Here is a 19,307-nt window from a genome sequence, read left to right on the forward strand (position 1 = left end):
CGTGATTTGGACAATTATCTACGTGACAAGAAGTTTTCTTCCCAGGAGGCAGTACAAAATGCTTTCACACAGTTTGTGCAGTCTAGATCGTCGGAGTTCTATCGCAAAGGCATTAATAACCTTCCCATTAGATGGCAGCAATGTATAGATAATAATGGCAACTATTTTGATTAAATAAATTTGTTAAAAATTTAAAAAATAAACAATTTAGATTTTCAGTCAAATCGGCAATTTCATACTTTAACCCCTATTATTATGGAAATGTCGTCTGCAAACAGTACACAAAAGTAACCTACATGCGGTGGAAGGTCATTTAAGACCAAGAAGAGAATACAGCCCAACACACTTCTTTGTGGTATGGATCTGGACACTCGATCTGATCTTATACGGTCAATTTGTCCAGTGCTGTAATTTGTGCTTTCTATTTCCACGTATTATGAGCGATTTTTGAGACAAGAAACAGACCAGCGGTGAGCTCACTCCCCTTATTCCAAGTCCGTATAGTTTTTGTTGCAAAATCCTGTGATTTACCATGTCATACGACTTGCTCATGTCTAGCAATAGGCTGATAGCATGTTGTTTACCATTTATCGAATCTAGTATTTTTTGTATACATTTATAAATTGCTAAAGAGGTAGATCGGTTTTTCCGGAATCCATGTTGACTGTCATGGAGGTTATTATATTTTTGAAAAAAGGAATTAAAATAATATAAAAATAGTCGGTTTGACATAGCAGTTTCAATAATTTTTGCAAAAGTAGGCAATAAGCCTATGGGCGATAATTAGTGATCTATTCCACTAACTATAAGTTCAATCAGTTGAACTAATCGGACACAAACATTCCAATAAGTTCGACTAGGTACATCAGAGGGACCGAGGCGAGCGACCCGCTCCCCAAGAGGTGGAGCGGGAGCGCTGCCTCGCGGCGCAGCGCATGCGGGACCGGTGGAAAGAAGGCTTGGCGGATCCCCCCTATGGTGCTCGTACCATAGAGGCGATTCGCCCTGTCCTCGTAGAGTGGGTAAACCGGTCCCACGGGCCACTGTCGTACCACCTTGTGCAGGTGCTGACCGGGCACGGCTGCTTCGGTCACTACCTGCACAAGGTGGCGAGGAGGGAACCGTCCCCGTCGTGCCACGAGTGCGGCGCTGCGGATGACACCGCGCAGCACACCCTAGAGGTGTGTAGCCGGTGGGATGAGCAGCGCCGCACTCTGACGGGGACTATAGGGCAGGACCTCTCGTTGCCGAGCGTGGTTGCCGCCATGCTCGATAGCGAGGAGTCCTGGGAGGCGATGGCCTCCTTTTGCACAGAGGTTATGTCGCAAAAGGAGGCCGCGGAGCGGGTGCGCGAGGACGCGGCGGACGCGCACCGCTCCGGCGCAGACGTACGGGGAGAAGGCGAAGGCAGTTCGCTGCTCGCCTGATCCCCTATTGAGACCAGCGGGCTCTGGACAGGGACTCCGAAGCCTGCATTGCACGGCCTCGCTCGTCTGGGGGGCGGGTCGGAGGACAACCGACTCGTCCCTCCGTTGGCGCGGGAGCCCTGGCGCCGGCGTCGTGGTGAATGTCCACTGATCCCACGGCGCCGACTCAACCGGCGAGAGGGAAACCCGGGGGGGTTTTAGTGGGGTAGGCCTTCCAGTGTGGAGGGAGAGTCCCCACATAACCCCTGAGTCGCCCTGGGCTCAGGAGTATCCATAAAGATTTCCACCCCGTAAAAAAAAAAAAAAAGTATATCTATTCAGAAAGTTGAACTTATTGGACAAAATTCATCCTGTTAGTTCAACTTCCAATTATTTAAATAATAGCTCAATGTATAATGGCTGTTATTGAAACAAATGTTCCAAAAACAAAGGTGCAGTTTGTATTAATAATTATAACAAACTAGTGGAGTAATTTCACAAAAAAACAATTGAATATCAATTCAATAAAAATATAAAATACATTGGGTCCGACGTTTCGGCCCCTTTACAGGTCCCATGGTCACGGTTGACAATGGAACCTGTAAAGGGCCCGAAACGTCGGTTTGTTTGAAAAAACAAATATACGCGATTTATATCCGGAAAAATAGTTTCATTTCCTATGTGTAACAATGGCGAAAACCTAAGAACTCGATAGTCGATAGCTTTTATGGCGCAATAGGAGAGTTATAAAATCTCACATAAATAGACAATTTGTTTCATGTAGTTCGTGTTATTTTTGTAATATTTTTATGATAAAAGCACTTTTGACGTATGTTCACGTGTGGCTTTATTATACCACGGGTACGATTTTATGACATTAGCTTAGATTCAATTGTAATTCTATGTAATGTTAAAATAATGAACTCAACGTATTCTTTCAGTCATTTCGACAATTTATTCGTAAAGTTATTAATTGGGTTTGGTTTTGGTAGATTTTTAAATTCAGCAATACGGCCAAATATCTAATGTGAAAGCCTTTGTCTTCAGCTTGAAGTAGTCGAAATCGTAGTTGTGTTCTTCGTGACGTTCTTTGTAACGTTAGGCAGTACCGTGGTAGACTCCACAATAAATGTGTCGTTGGCATATCTGTCCACATCTACTTGTATTAGAGTGTAGAGGTGATGTCTTACGATATCCACCAAATCGTATTTCACATTCGATAGGCCGTCGTGTAAGTAATTATTAATTGCTTGTCTCAGTATTCTGATCCTGAAAAAATGAGTGTGATAAAGGTTTCTGCGTTTTGAAGAGAAGCAGTGTCGGCTTTATATATGGTGCAGGTTGTTCGGCGCACGCGGGCGTAAAACGACTGGACTTAAAAAATAAAATATGCAAAGTAGAAATAGTTATTGTCGAGTTCCGAGCACAACGTCACAACTTCTCTGGTGACTGTAACGCGGCCGCGTGCATGCCGTGTACAAATTGTGCGAGAGCGTATTCGAATGTAGCACGGTTGCTACAAGACACTCGGATAAACCGCCCAATTAGGCAGGGCCAACTTCGAGAAAGAGGTCAATCGTCGAATCCGACTCTGTTGGGCAGCTTTCGGGAAGTTTCGGGACGTTGTCTCATCCGCAGTAATGCAGTCCTTGAAGACAAAAATCTTCGAGCAGTGCGTGTAGCCAGGGATGAGCTACGGCTCTGAAACGTGGTCACTTACTATGGGCCCCATAAAAAAGTTCAAAGTCTCTCTATGAGCTATGAAGTGAGCCATGCTCGGCATTTCTCTTATTTTTTTAGAATAGAACTAGAAATGAGGAAATCCGTAGAAGAACGAAAGTCACCGACATAGCTCGAATGATTAGCAAGTTGAAGTGGCAGTGGGCAGGGCATATTTAGCTCGTAGAACTGACTGCCATTGGGGCAAAAAGGTTCTTGAATGGAGACCACGAACCGGAATGCGTTCAGTGGGACGGCCCCCTACTAGATTGACAGATGACCTGGTAAAGGCGGCGGGTAACCGATGGATGCACGTCGCTTCCGATCGGCTGGTCTGGAAATCTTTGAGGGAGGCCTATGTTCAGCAGTGGACGACTTCCGGCTGATATGATGATGATGATGATGATGATGATGATGCCACAAGACGCGTCCGTAGCGGTGTCCGTGCGGATTCATGTGTAACTAACAAATATGTCAGGGAGTTACTAGTATTGAGAGCAGTATTGTTGCTGGTGCAGGTTTTTTATACATCAGCGGATGCTGATTCAGTAAGGATGTAAGGATGTAGAGGTATTTTTACCTTAACATCAGCGGATGCTGATTTTACGTATTTTAAAAAACCCCGAAAAATGTACACGTAAAAATACCTTAACATCAGCGGATGCTGATTTTACGTATTTTAAAAGAACCCCGCAAAATGTACATCCTTACTGAATTTATCTACATCGTTAGTTCCTAAAGAGGTCCAGGTGGACCACCAGGGGTCCACGGGAGACTCGAAGGAGGTCTACGTTGGCGTGTTCAAAAAAATTTCCACGAAAATTTATCTGCTTTCGATAGTGAAGAACTAAAATGTTGGCTTGACTTCACCTCAATGCAGGCAGATAATATTTTAAGAAGCTCTGCGGCTGTTACTTGTAAAAATTTGCATATTCCATATTCAGTACATCTTGTCTTTACTTGTTTGACATCCACTCACAGCACAATCGATTAAATAATCGAAATAATCACTTTTTTTTCGAAAACTATAAATTTGTGTTTGGAATTCAGCAATTTGCGTTGCTAATTTCCATAGTGAGATCTAATCTTCACATTTTTCAAGTTTCAAGTCTTGGGAATATGGTAGAAATGTAGCTGCAGGGGGTCCACCGGTACCAGCTAAATTTTGAAAGTGGTCTATGAGAAAGAAAGTCTGGGAACCTCTGATCTACATGAATAAGCTTTCTATTTTTTTTGATATTGAAATAAAATATTATTTCAATGATTTTGTGACATTTATTAACAAAATAATCAATATGGATGAAAACAATCAATCTGCCTGCCTTAGTCGTTGTAGAATTTTATCAAAGTTATATTTTAAAGACAAGAGTGCCCAGAAGTCGACAAATTCAACACCCACCGACACCTGATGTCGTTATTGGTATCGCGGTGTTATATGAAAATTCTTGTAGCAGTAGAGCTTCTTGTGAAAGAGTTCGTCCAGGGAAGTACTGCCACCTTAATTTCTGCCGCCAAGCAGTAATGTGAACATCACTGCGTTCCGGTTTGTAAGGGTAAGGTAGGGTGCTGGTGAAATTACAGGCACATGGGACTTGTCAACTTATACGTTAAGGGCGCAGTGGCCTTAAGATCTTTGAGATTTAGGGTTCTGAGTGGCACCAGGCGCACGACTTGTTCGTCCCGTCACTTGATATTATAAAAAAGAAATCTCACTGATGCCACTCCCAGTGTCAAAAAGTAATTTTGTCAAATTTTACATTGCCTACCTATTAGGATTGGGTCTTCGTCGTTTATGTGGCAACATGGTGTACCGGGCTATTGATGCGTTTGTTCGGCTTATGATGTATCCTCGATGACGTAAACTGAAAGTGCATACTTGTAATGGTTTCGAAAAAATTCCAGACTATTCTGCGACTATAGTTATTTTTCTTTAACAAAAAACGTTATAATTAAAAGTAACAACGTCATTTATTTTAATTTCTCGACCTGTTAGCCTGAAAAATCAAAAGAATTACGTATAATATAATACATTGGTATAATAAAGCCGTACGTCAAAAGTACTTTTATCACACGAAAGTCCTGAAAATAATACAAACTGCACGAAACATGTTATATACAGGACGTCTCACGGCTATGCCACACGGAGGGAAAGTATCTTAAATACCATACATAGTAAAGTATATTGAAAGAAGGCTTCATTTTGATTTTAAAGTCAATTCGAACTGCATTCAGAGATTTTTAAATAATCGTCTGTCTGAACCGGGAATCGAACCCGTCAAATGTGAAAAAGGAAACACCTGTAATTTGACTATACTGATCGAAAGCCTCAATCATAAGGATTGTTTTCTTCTAAATGATATAGCATCTTAAATAAAACGAAGACCATGAAATTTAACATTTAACATTTAACATTTAACCATGAGGAACGAAGTTGATTGGATTATTGCCGGTGTATGTAACTTTTAAATTCGTACAAATTGGACATCTAATGAATAGTGGAGAAGCCAATAACATGGACAGGGATTTTTACATCATTCTGGCAATAATCGAACGCAGAATCTGCGTAGTAGAAAAATGCCTATTCTCATATTATATTAAGAAAACAAGTAACATTTGTTCTACGGCTTTACAACGCATTTTATGTAATGGCACCCAACTGGTGTAATAAGGCCACATCTGCAAAATGACAACTTTTTAGGAGGGAGATTTAAAGGTTCTACGAAGGAAAGTAGTGTAACTTTTTGGTTCTTAAATAGGGTAGTTATAAAACGTCACATACACAGGTGTCTCACGGGTATGCCACACGGAGGGAAAGTACATTAAATGTCGTAGATAGAAAATTTTACTGAAAGAAGACTTCATTTTGATTTTAAAAATAATTCGATCTGCATTCAAAGACTTTAAGGGAATCCAATCCGACAAATATGAAAAAAGAAAACCACCTGTAATTTTACTATATTGATCGAAGGCTTCACTCATAAGGATTGTTTTCTTCTAAATAACATAGCATCTTAAATAAAAGGAAGACCATGAAAATTAACATTTCATTTGAAATTTTGTTCAGGAAAGGAAAATGTACCTGTAAAAGATTTAGAGTGTGCAAGAGTCACAAACTGACCTTTGACGTATTATTTTAAACATTCACCATGAAAAGACAAATAAATCAACAGGAAGCGAAATTATCAAAAGAGTAAGAGTTTGTGTACTACAGAATGGGACACGTTTTGAGCACAAGTTGTTAAACTATAACTTAAATGTATTGTAAATTACAGTTAAGTGTACGTGCGTGTAATACGCGATTTAAATCCGGAAAAATAGTTTCATTTCCTATAGACGTAATTAATTGTTTTTGAGTGCATTATCAACTAATTTGCAAGCTCCGTTGAGTCTTGTCACTATTGTGGTACGGAAAATTGCCTCGCTCTTAGACGTGGAAAGATGTTCTCCGTAATCTGCCAAGTCCCTAAAACGGTGTCATGAGTGTGATGTATGTCGTTAAGGCACAATTCTCTGTACAGTACATTTATATATTTTCACCAGATAAGATGTAGGCGTGCACTACTTTTGTTCTTAAAATACGTTCAAGGTTATTATGCATTATCCTACAAATTTACATTCTCTTGGTATAACGCATATAAAAAGCGTAGATGACATAATTGCGCTCACGTAACATGACTAAAATTTTTTTGTAAATGTCATGTATGCCTGTTAATTTTCACGCATAATTAAAATTTCACGGTAGAAAAGTATAACTAAAAATATAACGCAATCATCTGATTGGATTAATATTATAGAATGAAATGAAATTTTACTAGTACATATACACTTTTGCACTGTACCCGCTGGGTCATGACAGATGCACGCTGTAGTTGCTCGAGGCTCTTTCAGCACTCACTTCTTAAATGTCTAGTCTTGCACCTGTGTCTACGATTTATTCATTGTCAGAACAGTACCGTTTAGACATGTCGTCATCCTCGCCGCCCCAGCCCCAATACATGTTGGAATAGCCGTTCACTTCGAGAAATTGTGCCGCAGACAAGATTGTTACCCCGCCGAACATGTTACGGTACATCAACCTGAAAATTGGTGTGATGCAATGTTAAATGGCAACTTTCCGGCATTTAATCACCTAAGGAAATAATTTGGACCGTAGGACTATGGTGGACATTTGGACACTTTCTGATTGGTATGAATCCGCACAATGTAGCACACTCAAGGGCGCGTTCAAATTATGTCGTGACGACAGATAGTCGTGCAGTTTAAAGTGTCGTGGTTTGTATATTTAAATGAAGTTGTTCACACATAGATCAACACGATTCACTGTCGTTTATGACTTTCTTGACGTTATGACGACAGGCTGTCGTGACAATGGGAAGAGCTAGAACGACAGTCGTCAGACGATAAATAAACCGTTACGATAAAAATGTGACGACATGTGACATGCGACAATGAACCTAAATAAATTGTCGTCACAATTTAGTGGGAACAGCTAGACACGACAGTCATTCAACGATAAAATAAGTGGACGCATATAACCACGACACAGTCACGACAAGTAGTCGTGATATGGGACGGGCTAGACGCGACAGTCGTCCAATGATAAATAAAACTTAGCCGTGGGGCGACGGCTTAAGAATACATTGTCGCCTCCCCATACATGCCCGTGGGGGTCGTAAGAGGCGACCGAGGGCGTCACAAGTGTCCATCTGCTTAGCATTGTGGTAGGCTCTGTGCCGACTGGATAGCGACCACAGTACACACGGCGGAAAACCCTCCACAGTGAAACGCTTTTGCGAATCGCGTTCAGGGATCAGTTGGTGTACATCCAGTGCATTTGGCCAGACCGGCAAAATGATAGTGACGGAGTGAAGATATTTGTGTTTTCCATCCGTTACTCTCATCTCTGGACTGTATTCGCACTTTCCATCAGGCGCGGTGCAGTCATTTTGTCGAGTCGCAATAAAAAAAAAAAAAAAAAAAAAAAAAAAAAAAAAACGTTACGACATAATGGGAACCCGCCCTAAGGCGGCAAGTTGTTGAAAGGCAAAACGGGCGAGATCGCGCCACGAGCGAGACTGGGCGGGCCGACGTGTGTGGTAGTTCGTGTTCGAGTGTGTGTCACGTGATACTCGGCGGATCTAAAAACAGGCGACCACAGACGAGCACAGGCGCACATGGGCGGCCTTTTTCCCAAGGCGCGTTGGCGCGAGCTCATGCGGCACGACCCGTGGGAAATCGAGTTGTGTAAAGCCGCTTTTAGGAACGGTGCTGGGGCGCGGCGCTTTATGCACTTCGTGTATATTACCTATACAGAACTTCATACCCTTAGTGTAATAAAGCTACATTTCTAAAATGGCAACTTTTTAGAAGACAGGTTTAAAGATATTACGAACGAAAATGCTTAAATGGGAGAGTTATTAAATTTCGCATATGCATATATGCGTATTCAAATGCGTTTATCACAAAAATCTAACAAATACAAAAATCTAAAAAATACAATGATTCGCGTTCTTGCTATATTTACAGACGTTATTCTATGTATATCTGAAACTGAACCCAAATCACTAAAACAATAAATCTCGAAACAAAAATGACAAAATTCTTATTTTTTATTTAATTACGGTAAACATAGACGTAATAGATTCAACATAGATTCGCAATCACATGATCCAAAGGTTCATCCATTAACTTTTGCACGGCACGTGCAACCAAACAAAGAACCGAGAAAACAGAAGCTAGTGTTGTTATCTCTTTCCTAAACGCAAGTCGCAGTGCGATTGCTCGCACACTTGGGATGCGGCTATTCACCTCCAGTGTGTGAGTGAGCGCACTGCAATAAGATCGCCGCAATTAATAATTGATTAATTCTATTCTAGTCTATCGTGAAATGCGCGCGTGGTTTTTTGTGTTTTACAAAAGATTTTTCTATTCACAAGAACTGTACTACCATCAAGTGCTTCTTCTCATTATGGACGCCAAGTACGCCTGGAGTTATACAGGGGTAATGTGAAACGTTTAATTTACGCGGAGAAGATTACGAGTGTCGAACAATTTCGCGCAATAACTGACTCCGTTTTCAAACTTGAGAAATCAACTAAGTCAGCTTTCAAAATACTGTTGTGAAACTTGATATGAAACACTCGAATTTTTGCATAGCCAGTGATGTGTCCACTTGTAGGTTTTAACCTAAAATTGGTAACTACCAAGTCTAAATTACAAAAAATAACGAACATTTTCAGTCTTACCTATTATTGTAAATAATTAATAAATTATAACACTACGCAGTTATAATAATAAAAAAATAGGTAATTAAGCGATCGAGAAAGATTACGTATCTTCCGAGCCAATGGCCTCGCGCGGTGCATACGTTCTAAAGACAATTTTGCAAAACTTTACTAAATACAATTAGTCAGAATACGTTAATTAAACAGAATATTTTTAAATATTTTTAGATAAATTCATACTATTTATATTATTAATTTCTTGAATATGGCAAACATGCAAATCAACACACTGTATAAACATATTTATCTCCAAATTTCGAATTCGTTACTGGTGCCTTTTTTTGTTTCGAAGGCGGTATCCAAGGGTACCGATTTCGATAACATACTTTACCGGTATTTAGGCTTCTTAATAGTTTACTTCACTTAAAGCAAGTCATGTTTTTCAAATAATGAAGACCGCGCACGTGTTTCGAAACGGCTTATACTGAACATTGAGAATTCGGCGGTCTCTTGCATGAACGACAAGTATTTTCCTATAGACCTGTTCAAAATTAAGTTTATGGACACAGTTTGAGGAATTCGACCCGCGACGCTTACTGAGTTGCCTATATTGTGTGGAAAACATACCGACCCTGCAGACCACATTAGAGAATTTAATTAACTTCGAGTATGATCTCGTGCTCTACCTTATACCTATTAGGCTTTCTCTGAAATTCCCATTAAGTATTGTGTGTGTCATCTCATTTATATACAAATACACTCATATACAAATCTAAAGTGTGAAGCACGTTTTTGCTAATTACTGACAATCAGGTTTTCAATAATTATTTTCAACACCAATGGATTTTGCTTAGTTAATTTCATTTTCAAATTTAAAGTATGAAATAGACCAAAAACTCCATCGGTGTTAGAAAAAAAATTAGAAAAACCTTATTTTTAGACTTGGCAAAGACGTGCTTGATCCCTAGATACTTTTCATGTGTGTATAATCATTTCTGACAGTAAGATCAAATTGTGACAGGTGGGAGCCTAGTACGGTCTTATCTCATCTGTGTTGCCGAAGTAGCATAGTGTCTGAGTAAAATCATCTCTATGTAACATATTGTCGGACTAGCGTAGTGTCAGAGTAAAGTAATGTCGGTCTATTATATTGTCAGAGTATCGTAGTTTCTGAGAAAAGTCATGTCGATGTAGGGCAGCGTAGGGGACTGGGAATCTACTAAGGAAAATTAACAATGAAAATCATAGTTTATGCAATTAAATTTTTATAAGTTATGAACATACGCTTCACATATCTGGGTACCAGATAATCACAGAAAAAATATGAAACTAAAATGAAATATTTGGTTAAAAAAGGTTAAAACATGTCATTCGCTCTCATTACCACACAGTGCGGGAAATGGGAGCCGATAAGAGTCCCGTATGTCAAATGGGAGCCACTATATATAATCAAACTGAAAAAAAAAATGTAATAAAATATATAAGTTAAAAAGTAATGAAAATAAACAAGAAAGTGTTAAAGGACTATCCAGTGAATGTTGCAATGAGATAAGGAGAGCCAAATAGCTCTCATTACCCGCGTAACATCGAACTGAAAAAGGAATAAAACAGTAAAAACATTTATATTTTTATTGTGATTTCAAGCATAACTTCTGAAATTTGATAGATATGGTGACATAGCTAGTGTAAATACAATGTAGTATCTATGCATTTTAAAGCTTACCTGGGATGATGATTACTACATAGTAAACTTTATGAGCGCGGAGCGAAAAACACACAACCATCTCATACGACTAAACGCGGGGTTCTACGGGGGCGCCCACGGGACTCGAAACTTGTCGAACGTTAACGAAGACATAGGAGTGCCGTTTGCACAAATACGAGCATTGGGAAAGTCTAGTTTAACACCGCTCTCATTACCCGCGGACTCCCAATACCCCACGATCTCCTAACATATTGGCGGAGTAGTCGTAGTGTCTGAGTAGAGTAATGTCAGTCTATCATATTGTCAAAATCATGTTATGTAAAATATAGTCGGAGTAGTATGTGTCGAAGTTTAGTTTTAGAGTCTATCCAGTTTCAGTAACGGTTGTTTTTTTATACTGCTCGGCACGGGTTTCCTCTCAGACGAGGGTTTTGGTCATAGTTCGCAACGCTGACTTCACACGTTTTCCGAGGGTTGTGAACCTTCTTCGATGTGCGACGGTTTGATCACGCTGTTTTCGTTCACCGAAAAGTTCATGGTAAATTTCAAATTAAATTTCGCATATAAATTCCGAGAAACAGAGATGTAAGCTTCGAACCCAAGACCGCCTCTGCTTGAAAAGCGGTGGGTTATACCATTAGGCTACCATGGTTTTATACGTTTTTTTTTCATTACAGTATTAAATAAAGGTACTGCATGTGTCTCACGGCTATCCGGAAGGAAATTACTTTAAATATTTCAGGTAAGATATTTCGCTTCATGGAGTCATTCAAAGGCTTTTAAAAAGTTGCTTGCCGCATCTTGAAATCGAACCGACTGAATGTGATAAAAAATCTTGTATTTTTATGATGCCGATAAAAAGGGTTAATTATAAGAATTTATTAATTCCATTTATAGCGTCTTAAATTATTTAAGTCTGGTACCTATTCTCAAGTGAGTCAACTGCGACAGACATGTGTCTCGGGTTTATTGGGCACGAATACAAGTTTCTTAAGTCCAGAGGCAGAAGATCGATGTCCTGGAAAACGTAACAGTCCCATCCGGCGGGGCTCAGCCCTTGCACCTCCAAGAACACGGCGTTGTATAATATTCCTTTGTTAAAGTCACGATTACCTGAAAATTAAGATACGTTTTTGGGGTTACCTATCACAAGCTAGAAACATGATTTACAGAATTTTGTTTCACCGAAAACCTTTACACTTTTATTGAATAGATTTTGTTTCATTTGTCCGAAAACACGTTAAGGGTTTTTTTTCATTACATCATTCAATGTTTCACTATTTTGACACCTACACAAGTTATATTTATGTAGTGGTACAACAAAAAATAGCTTAGGGACATGACTACAGCAAAACCGTCCACAGGGTAGAAGCGGTTACCGCGCAAATCCGTAAGGTGGCAGTACTTCCCTGGACGAAATCTTTCACAAGGAGTTACACTGCTACTAAAAAACTTCGATGGCGCGTTTCAGGACACAAGTAATGCCATCTATTTGTGGCGCGCCGTACTAAATTGCAGTAGACTGTAGAGGTGTTACAATTTCAAATTAACTGCATGAACAAAGTATTTTACACAAGCGTAGCTACTATGTACCATTTAATTTTCACTGGGTTCGTGGCAAATTAGTTTACTTCCATTTTCGTCCAACACATAGACTTTACGAACAAAATTTTAAAATTTTGATTTGACGAAATACTTACTTTGGCGTGAGAATATAATTTTCACGTAACTATTGTTACAAACAAAGGTTTGTCGAAGAGGAGGTAGTAGCTATGCTTAAATTTCTTTTTGAGCAGGTTTCATACCATCGAAATAAAACCATTTATAAGGTAAAGTTCTGTAGCAAGCACCTCACCTAATTGTTCTATGACATAAATTCCATATTCCAATTGCTGTTTTATTAAGAATGGATGTATATGCCGAAGAAATATTGCTAAATGCTCTTCGCGATCTCTGAAACAAAGTTTTATTTGCGGAATTAGATTTTTTCGAATGAAATCTTTCCAAATTTTGTAGATGGATAGATCTTACCTTTGGATACAATTCCCTTTCCCTTTACTAGAGACATATTTCAGAGAGAATACCCGGATCATTAAGATCAGAGTGCAATAAATCGATACCTCCTATAAATACTACGCCAACTTCACTTTTTAGTCATTTTCTGTTATTTTTGTAATATTTAAGTACTAATATTTCGCTCTCAGAATTTTGTGAAACAACAGAAACAAAAAGCAAATTCTAAAAAATAACAAAAAAATGGGTAAGGCTGCCAGTGAAACGACAGGCACAGATTTGTCTAACTTTATGTCTGAGGGTAGCAGGCGCAGTGGCACTGAGTCTTTGCAATTTTTAGTGACGCTACAGCAGTTATATATATATATATATATATATATATGTAGTTAGGCTAGGAGTCTTGCTTACCACCAGGTGCCCAACTAGCTGTACTAGTTTTGTTATTGCAATAGAAGTTAGATTTAGAATGATGCTATGCTGTGGAATTTTAAGAACTTTTTTTTCATTGATAACATGCACACTTATGTTAAAATTTAATATCAGGGCCACACTTTCTTTGGGCACAGTAATTTGTCTGCCTAACAACCTACCAATGTGTCTGCTACATACATACATATATATAGCACAAAAATTTTGTGAAAACAAAAACGAAATAAAAACAGAACAGGTCCAAAAATTAAGGTCCATAAAATGATTTATTACTTTTGTTATAAAAAAATAGATAAATAGGAAGGACCCAGTTTACACCTGTATGGTACGAAGATTGCTACACTATGCATGGCAGTGCAGTTAGGCGGAGAATATATCCCTCCGCTGTCCACCTCTGGGTACAGAGTTTCGACCCAAGTTAGTTCTACTTTTGATTTATTTACGCTGACTGGACCTAAAATTATAATAAAACATTTTGTAACATTGAATGTAATTAATATTATGATGTGTTACTATGGTTAAGTGAAGAAAACTTTCATAGATTTTTCATAGGCGCCACGGCAAAAAAGCCGATAAAACCAAAAAATAAAGGTTGCGTAACAAGCGTAGAAAATATTCTTGTCTGCTGACTCGATCTATAATACTCCAGTTGGTAGAGTATTTTGCTCTATATTGGCAAAATATACACAAGTTCTAGTCCTGTCAGATCGAAGGGTTTTTTCTTCGAACTTTTAATTAATAATTATCAAAAACAATTTTGTTCTTAACTTTACAACAATCACAACAAAACGTCTGTTAAACATTATTAATACAAACATCGAATAGTAAGGAAAAATTCGTTCGATGAAATTGTTTGTCTACTACTAAGTCGCGGAACAAACCAACGGACCTTACGATTTTTTCTATTGTGCTTGTTGCAGATCTTTGTTTTGGTTTTTTAACGACTTTTTTGCGGTAGCGCCATCTATGAGTAATCTATGAAAGTTTTTTTTACTCAACGAGGTACCTTTACAGCTACCAGCAGCTGACTAGAGATGTCGATTTAGTAAATGTAATTTTTAAGCTTATCGAATGTCACGATATTAGACCACCACGATATTCAATTATTTTTGTGAAATTACTAGTTGCCCAATTAACGGAATATTATGTAAGTTTCAGTTCTTTTTCTCTTACTGCTCAATGTTTCCTCTGAATTAAGAAAAAAATCGACCACCGAAGTCAGAAAAATTTGCGTCTCGTGGAGAAATGCCCTAATATAGTCCTGTGAGGATGTTAGTATTTTACAAACAATTCTGTATAAACTGTTTGGTTCCGACACGCAAGTTTCATATTGACGTTTTCCATCACCTTATCAAGTGGTAATTAGTTCATTAAACTGCACACGACTCCTCCTGTGGGAATTTAACACTAAAACTCCGACACAGGAGGTTCTTAAAATATTACTGCTCCGGTTTTACTTCACTAGGTTATCCCGTGCGGGTTGTATGCACTCGGGAAAATAGACGTACAAACATTTGAAAACTTATGTACTTTATTTCCTTGCTCTTATTTGCTAAAGTTGCAAAATTCGATGCAGAATCATCGTCAACAGATAATTCCAATATTTTTTCCCGAAATTCGATTAGGCCATTGATAATACTAAACTTGAAGCCAGAGAATTTTGTTCAGTGATTTGAAACCAAAACCAGTAATTAATTATTTATAAAATTTGAAGGGAGAGATTGCAAACATTTCTAGTTCAAGTTCAGAATCAGAAATTGATGCTAGATGAGATCATGTAGTAAATTTATATAAAATGAAATCTAACACTTTTGTTTCTTTTCATCTACCATTATCTACTATCCCTACACCTACACACGCGAAGACCTGTACTACGCCACTGATAAGTCGGTAAGTACTGCTATATACGGGGAGAGGAAGGTAAAGAAAAGATGGATGGATTGTGTGAAAGACGACATGGATAAGAAAAGTGTAAGTATGGAAATGACGGATGATAGGGGAGAGTGGAAGAAAAACACATGTTGTACCGACCTCACTTAGCGTGAGATAAAGTCAGGAAGAAGAAGAAGTCGCTATGTACTGGTTCTCACAAATATAATCGTCAGAGTCCGCCGAACGTCAACTGAAGAAGACCTATTAATAGGTATCTAAAACTTTGAAACTTATTAAACTTATTTTATTCATAAATCGTACGTGTGGATAAGCACTTCGCAAACTTCATAATAATGGGCCAGACAAGTATTACTTCTACATAACCCAATTACCTAAGTACCTATTTAAATTCTAATTACGCGACCAGGCTGTGACAGAGCAAGCCTAAATAAAGAACATTGATAAAAAATGTTTTTTTCTATGCCATCATTGGTTGCCTAGCAACGATTTGTTATTAAACATTCTATATCGAATTATGCTAGAGTATAGTTATCTACTAACCTAAATTACTAGGACGTTTACAGAATGGCATTGTGATGTTTTCATTCGATATTGACTCCATGGTTGCAGAAATGTTGATTTCCTCGTCTTCATTTGAAATTGCCTGTCTTGTTGTTTCTGTAGTGTTTGTATTTTTTTGTGTTGTAGTAATAAGTGTGTTTTGTGTTTTAATTGGTCTTTCCCTATGTTGTACTTGATGTTTGCTTTGTGTTGGTGATTGGAAAGCGATACCGTTGTTCAATATTATTTCCATGTTTTGTGCACTATATCTGGACTGTGTAGCTGTATTATGATGTAACGTTCTTTGTGTTTGTTGTTTTTTCATATTATGCGCTGTTCTGACTTGGGTTATATTTGAATTAGTCGTCTGTGTAGTATTTTGTATGAGTTGTGTTATATTTGGGCTATGTTTTATTGGTACTGCATATTGTGTGATTGTTTTTCTTGACACTCTTGGTACTCTTTTTGTTTCGAAGGGAGATTGTTTCAGTTTTTCTCTTCTGAATGTTGTAAATTCCAAACTTATTAAAAGAAAAAATATTTTTTTATAATCTGTAAATGAATCTTCAGTAGTATACATAGTGTATATAATTAATTTTACTGGTAACTAAGTAGTCTGTCACTTCGGTCACACAGAAATTTTCAAAAATCATTCTATGTTGAGTAAAATTCAAATAACAGTCTAGGCGTCTCACTTCATGTTTCGCTCCTGTACTAGTAATGATTTTCTTTATTTATTTTTACAATTTTGGGTTATTTAATATTTCTATTTCTTCTACTGTTATGCCTTTAATTGCTTCACTGATTTTGTGTTTAATGTCAGTATTTAACATTTAACATTCAAGAAAATATTATTTATTTATAATATTAATAAACATTATGTGATTTATACTTACGTTTTATTTTTAAACACGTTTCGATACAATTTAAATTGGCTTGAGATGTCTAAAAAGGAACCACCGAGGTTCACTGCTGCTAGAGCCATCACTATTACTAGCAATAAACGTAACAAACGCATGCTCCATAATTCTCGAATTTTCATTATTCTACCTATATCTGTACGAACTAATATATACTGCTGGTCAGCATATGTCTCTTATAGGAAAAGGATTTAGGCCATGCCTACCTGAAAAAAAAAAAGTCTTCAAGCACACCCTGGGTGTAATAAGGCACATCTACTAAAGCACATTTGCTAAATGACTACTTTTCAGAAGAAATTTAAATGTTCTACAAACGAAATTAGTCGATAGTATTATATGGGTAAATAGTTGTAAAATATCACATACAGGTATATAATGTATTATGTAATTCGTATAACTTTTTTATCAACTTTCATGTGACAAAAGCACTTTTAACTTTCACATATTTGTTTTAAATTCGGGACTTATTATAAAAACATTTTATTTACGTCGCCGTTTCGGACGTATTGCAACGTTTATAGTCTCGAAGGGACTCCTAGTCCTAACGACAAATAACATCCTTTCTTGTGCATGGAATATAAGCGTTCTTCCCAACTGGATATTTACTCCACAATTCTACACCGCGTTAAGATTGCAATTACATATGCATAATATAACTACACCGCAATTTACCTTACTACTTACCTCAGGAAAAAGTATCAACTTGTTTTCATTGTAATTATTAACTATACTTAATGGTCTATATCTTAAATAGTTAATAAGTACCATTTGGCGATGAGGATGGAATACGAACCGGAATGGTGTATATCATAAATAGTTGATAAGTATTAGATTTGACTTTGATTACGGAATAAACAGTTGTCTCGTACTACGTCTTTCAATTACTGTCCTCGTAACCAATATTATATATAAATCACTGAGATACTTTTCTTATCTTACAAGATTCATGAACATAAATTAAAATTTTGATGAAAATTAATTATTTATTTACCTATATGAAAACATAGATCATGAATTTCTGTATACATATTATTTTATTTTCAATAAAAATGTTAAATCACGTATTTTTATGAGACGGTTTCATACTCAATATTAAATAGACGACGAGTAACTTACTGTGATTTTGAATAGACCAAAAAATAAAGGATAATATTACGCACGCTTTTTTCTGGTCTCTAATTGTAATTGCTTCGCTACACTTTAATTGGTCACTGGTTGCCAATCGACTAAGCCCATTGAGTTATAGTTACTGCCAACGATAAAGGACAGTCAACCTAAACAAAACATTACCTATTACGCACTATATTACTTTAAAATGACTTTGGTGAAATACAGTCACAAGGAAATTGTCAACTTCTGTTTTAATTTTAAGTATAACTATCTCACCAGTGACTATGACGTCGACGATGTAGCATGCACACTTAAATAGTGCCTATTCAGTCTTGAAAGCGTTTGGGGAACAAGTCTGCAGGCAGGGAATTCCACTCCTTTGCTGTTCATCATATAAATATGCAAGCGAAACGCTTAGTGCAAATCTTTGGAATATCCATAACATAGGTGTCGAACCTCAGCCTACGTCTAGTCCCTCTATGACGGAATGGGGAAGGTGGAATTATATCATGCAATTCCATAGCACACCCTCAGTGATCTACTTGGTACTTGGTGTAACGGGCTGGTGTCCGCAACTAGACGACAAGGCGCCTATTTTGCGTCACCCTCAGTGATATACATATACTGTAGAATACCGATAAGCAGGCAATTTTACAGCGATGTTCAAGACTTTGCAGCTTCGCCTCTAGTAAATCGGAATCCAGCGTAGCCAGTTGGTATTTAGCAGAACATACATGACCGGACTTGTGCTTGGTACAGTTTCTAAAATTTAAAAATTATTATGAAAAATATAATTCGAAGGCTCATATCATGAGAGTCGTCGCGCATCGCCAGGTGTTGTAGTCGAAAAACAGGACGCGACGCGACGCTTTGACTCTGCGCCAGTGTGAGTTGGGTCGAGTTTTGAGCCGTTCTATCAAAGTCAAAGTCAAAGTCAAAGATTATTTATTCCATAGGTAAAATAAATTTACACTTGAAAACGTCACATTTAAGCTACTGCTCGTTCACTACGCTGACCTCCCTGAGAAGAACGAGCAAGAAACTCTAGGGATTGCTCTTTTCAAATAAACTTAAATGCTATGGAATACACTTTGAATCAAATTTGTGTGGATTCTGGAGCCATGTCGTCTTTCCATACATCTTTATCTAACACGTAGTCTTCAATTTTGTAATATGATTTTTCGATCAAAATATTTTTAATGTAGTTTTTAAACTTAGGAAATGATAAACTTAATATATGCTCCGGAATCTTATTGTAAAAACGTATACAGTTCCCCATAAAAGAGTTGTTTACCTTGGTTAAACGAAATCGTGGTACCATGAGTTTGGACTTAGCTCTAAGGTTAAT

General features: G+C 37.7%; 1 protein-coding gene and 1 long non-coding RNA gene across 3 annotated transcripts in view; both read right to left on the minus strand.

Moving 5' to 3' along the window:
* Positions 1 to 2,384: 2,384 nt before the first annotated feature.
* LOC113231316 (beta-1,4-N-acetylgalactosaminyltransferase bre-4-like) lies at positions 2,385 to 15,940 on the minus strand. 2 transcript variants are annotated; one of them, XM_026465591.1, is made up of 7 exons: positions 15,930 to 15,940; positions 13,815 to 13,950; positions 12,910 to 13,007; positions 11,978 to 12,167; positions 7,079 to 7,201; positions 4,892 to 4,987; positions 2,385 to 2,675 (listed from the first exon to the last, which is right to left on the minus strand). In XM_026465591.1, the coding sequence occupies exons 2-7, from the start codon at positions 13,844 to 13,846 to the stop codon at positions 2,450 to 2,452; spliced, it is 765 nt and encodes a 254-aa protein (XP_026321376.1). In that variant the 5' UTR covers positions 13,847 to 13,950; positions 15,930 to 15,940; the 3' UTR covers positions 2,385 to 2,449. The 2 variants fall into 2 exon arrangements, with proteins under 2 accessions (XP_026321376.1, XP_026321375.1); XM_026465590.1 differs by lacking the exons at positions 13,815 to 13,950; positions 15,930 to 15,940 and adding an exon at positions 13,086 to 13,162.
* A 2,044-nt stretch (positions 15,941 to 17,984) lies between these two features.
* LOC113231317 overlaps positions 17,985 to 19,307 on the minus strand; it is a 5,461-nt gene continuing 4,138 nt past the window's right edge. The window contains exon 3 of the long non-coding RNA XR_003310553.1: positions 17,985 to 18,721. This is a non-coding gene — a long non-coding RNA (uncharacterized LOC113231317). The remainder of the gene's footprint in view (positions 18,722 to 19,307) is intronic.

Source organism: Hyposmocoma kahamanoa, unplaced genomic scaffold, assembly GCF_003589595.1.
Source record: "Hyposmocoma kahamanoa isolate Upper Pololo Valley unplaced genomic scaffold, ASM358959v1 65, whole genome shotgun sequence".
Classification (NCBI taxonomy): domain Eukaryota; kingdom Metazoa; phylum Arthropoda; class Insecta; order Lepidoptera; family Cosmopterigidae; genus Hyposmocoma; species Hyposmocoma kahamanoa.

Coding starts and splice junctions, on each gene's coding strand:
- LOC113231316 (XM_026465590.1), bottom strand. CDS start 13,147: ATGATCCGGGTATTCTCTCTGAAATATGTCTCTAGTAAAGGGAAAGGG. Junction 12,168..12,909: donor TTATGTCATAGAACAATTAG/GTGAGGTGCTTG, acceptor CTTAATTTTCAG/GTAATCGTGACTTTAACAAA. Junction 7,202..11,977: donor GTTGACTCACTTGAGAATAG/GTACCAGACTTA, acceptor ACCAATTTTCAG/GTTGATGTACCGTAACATGT.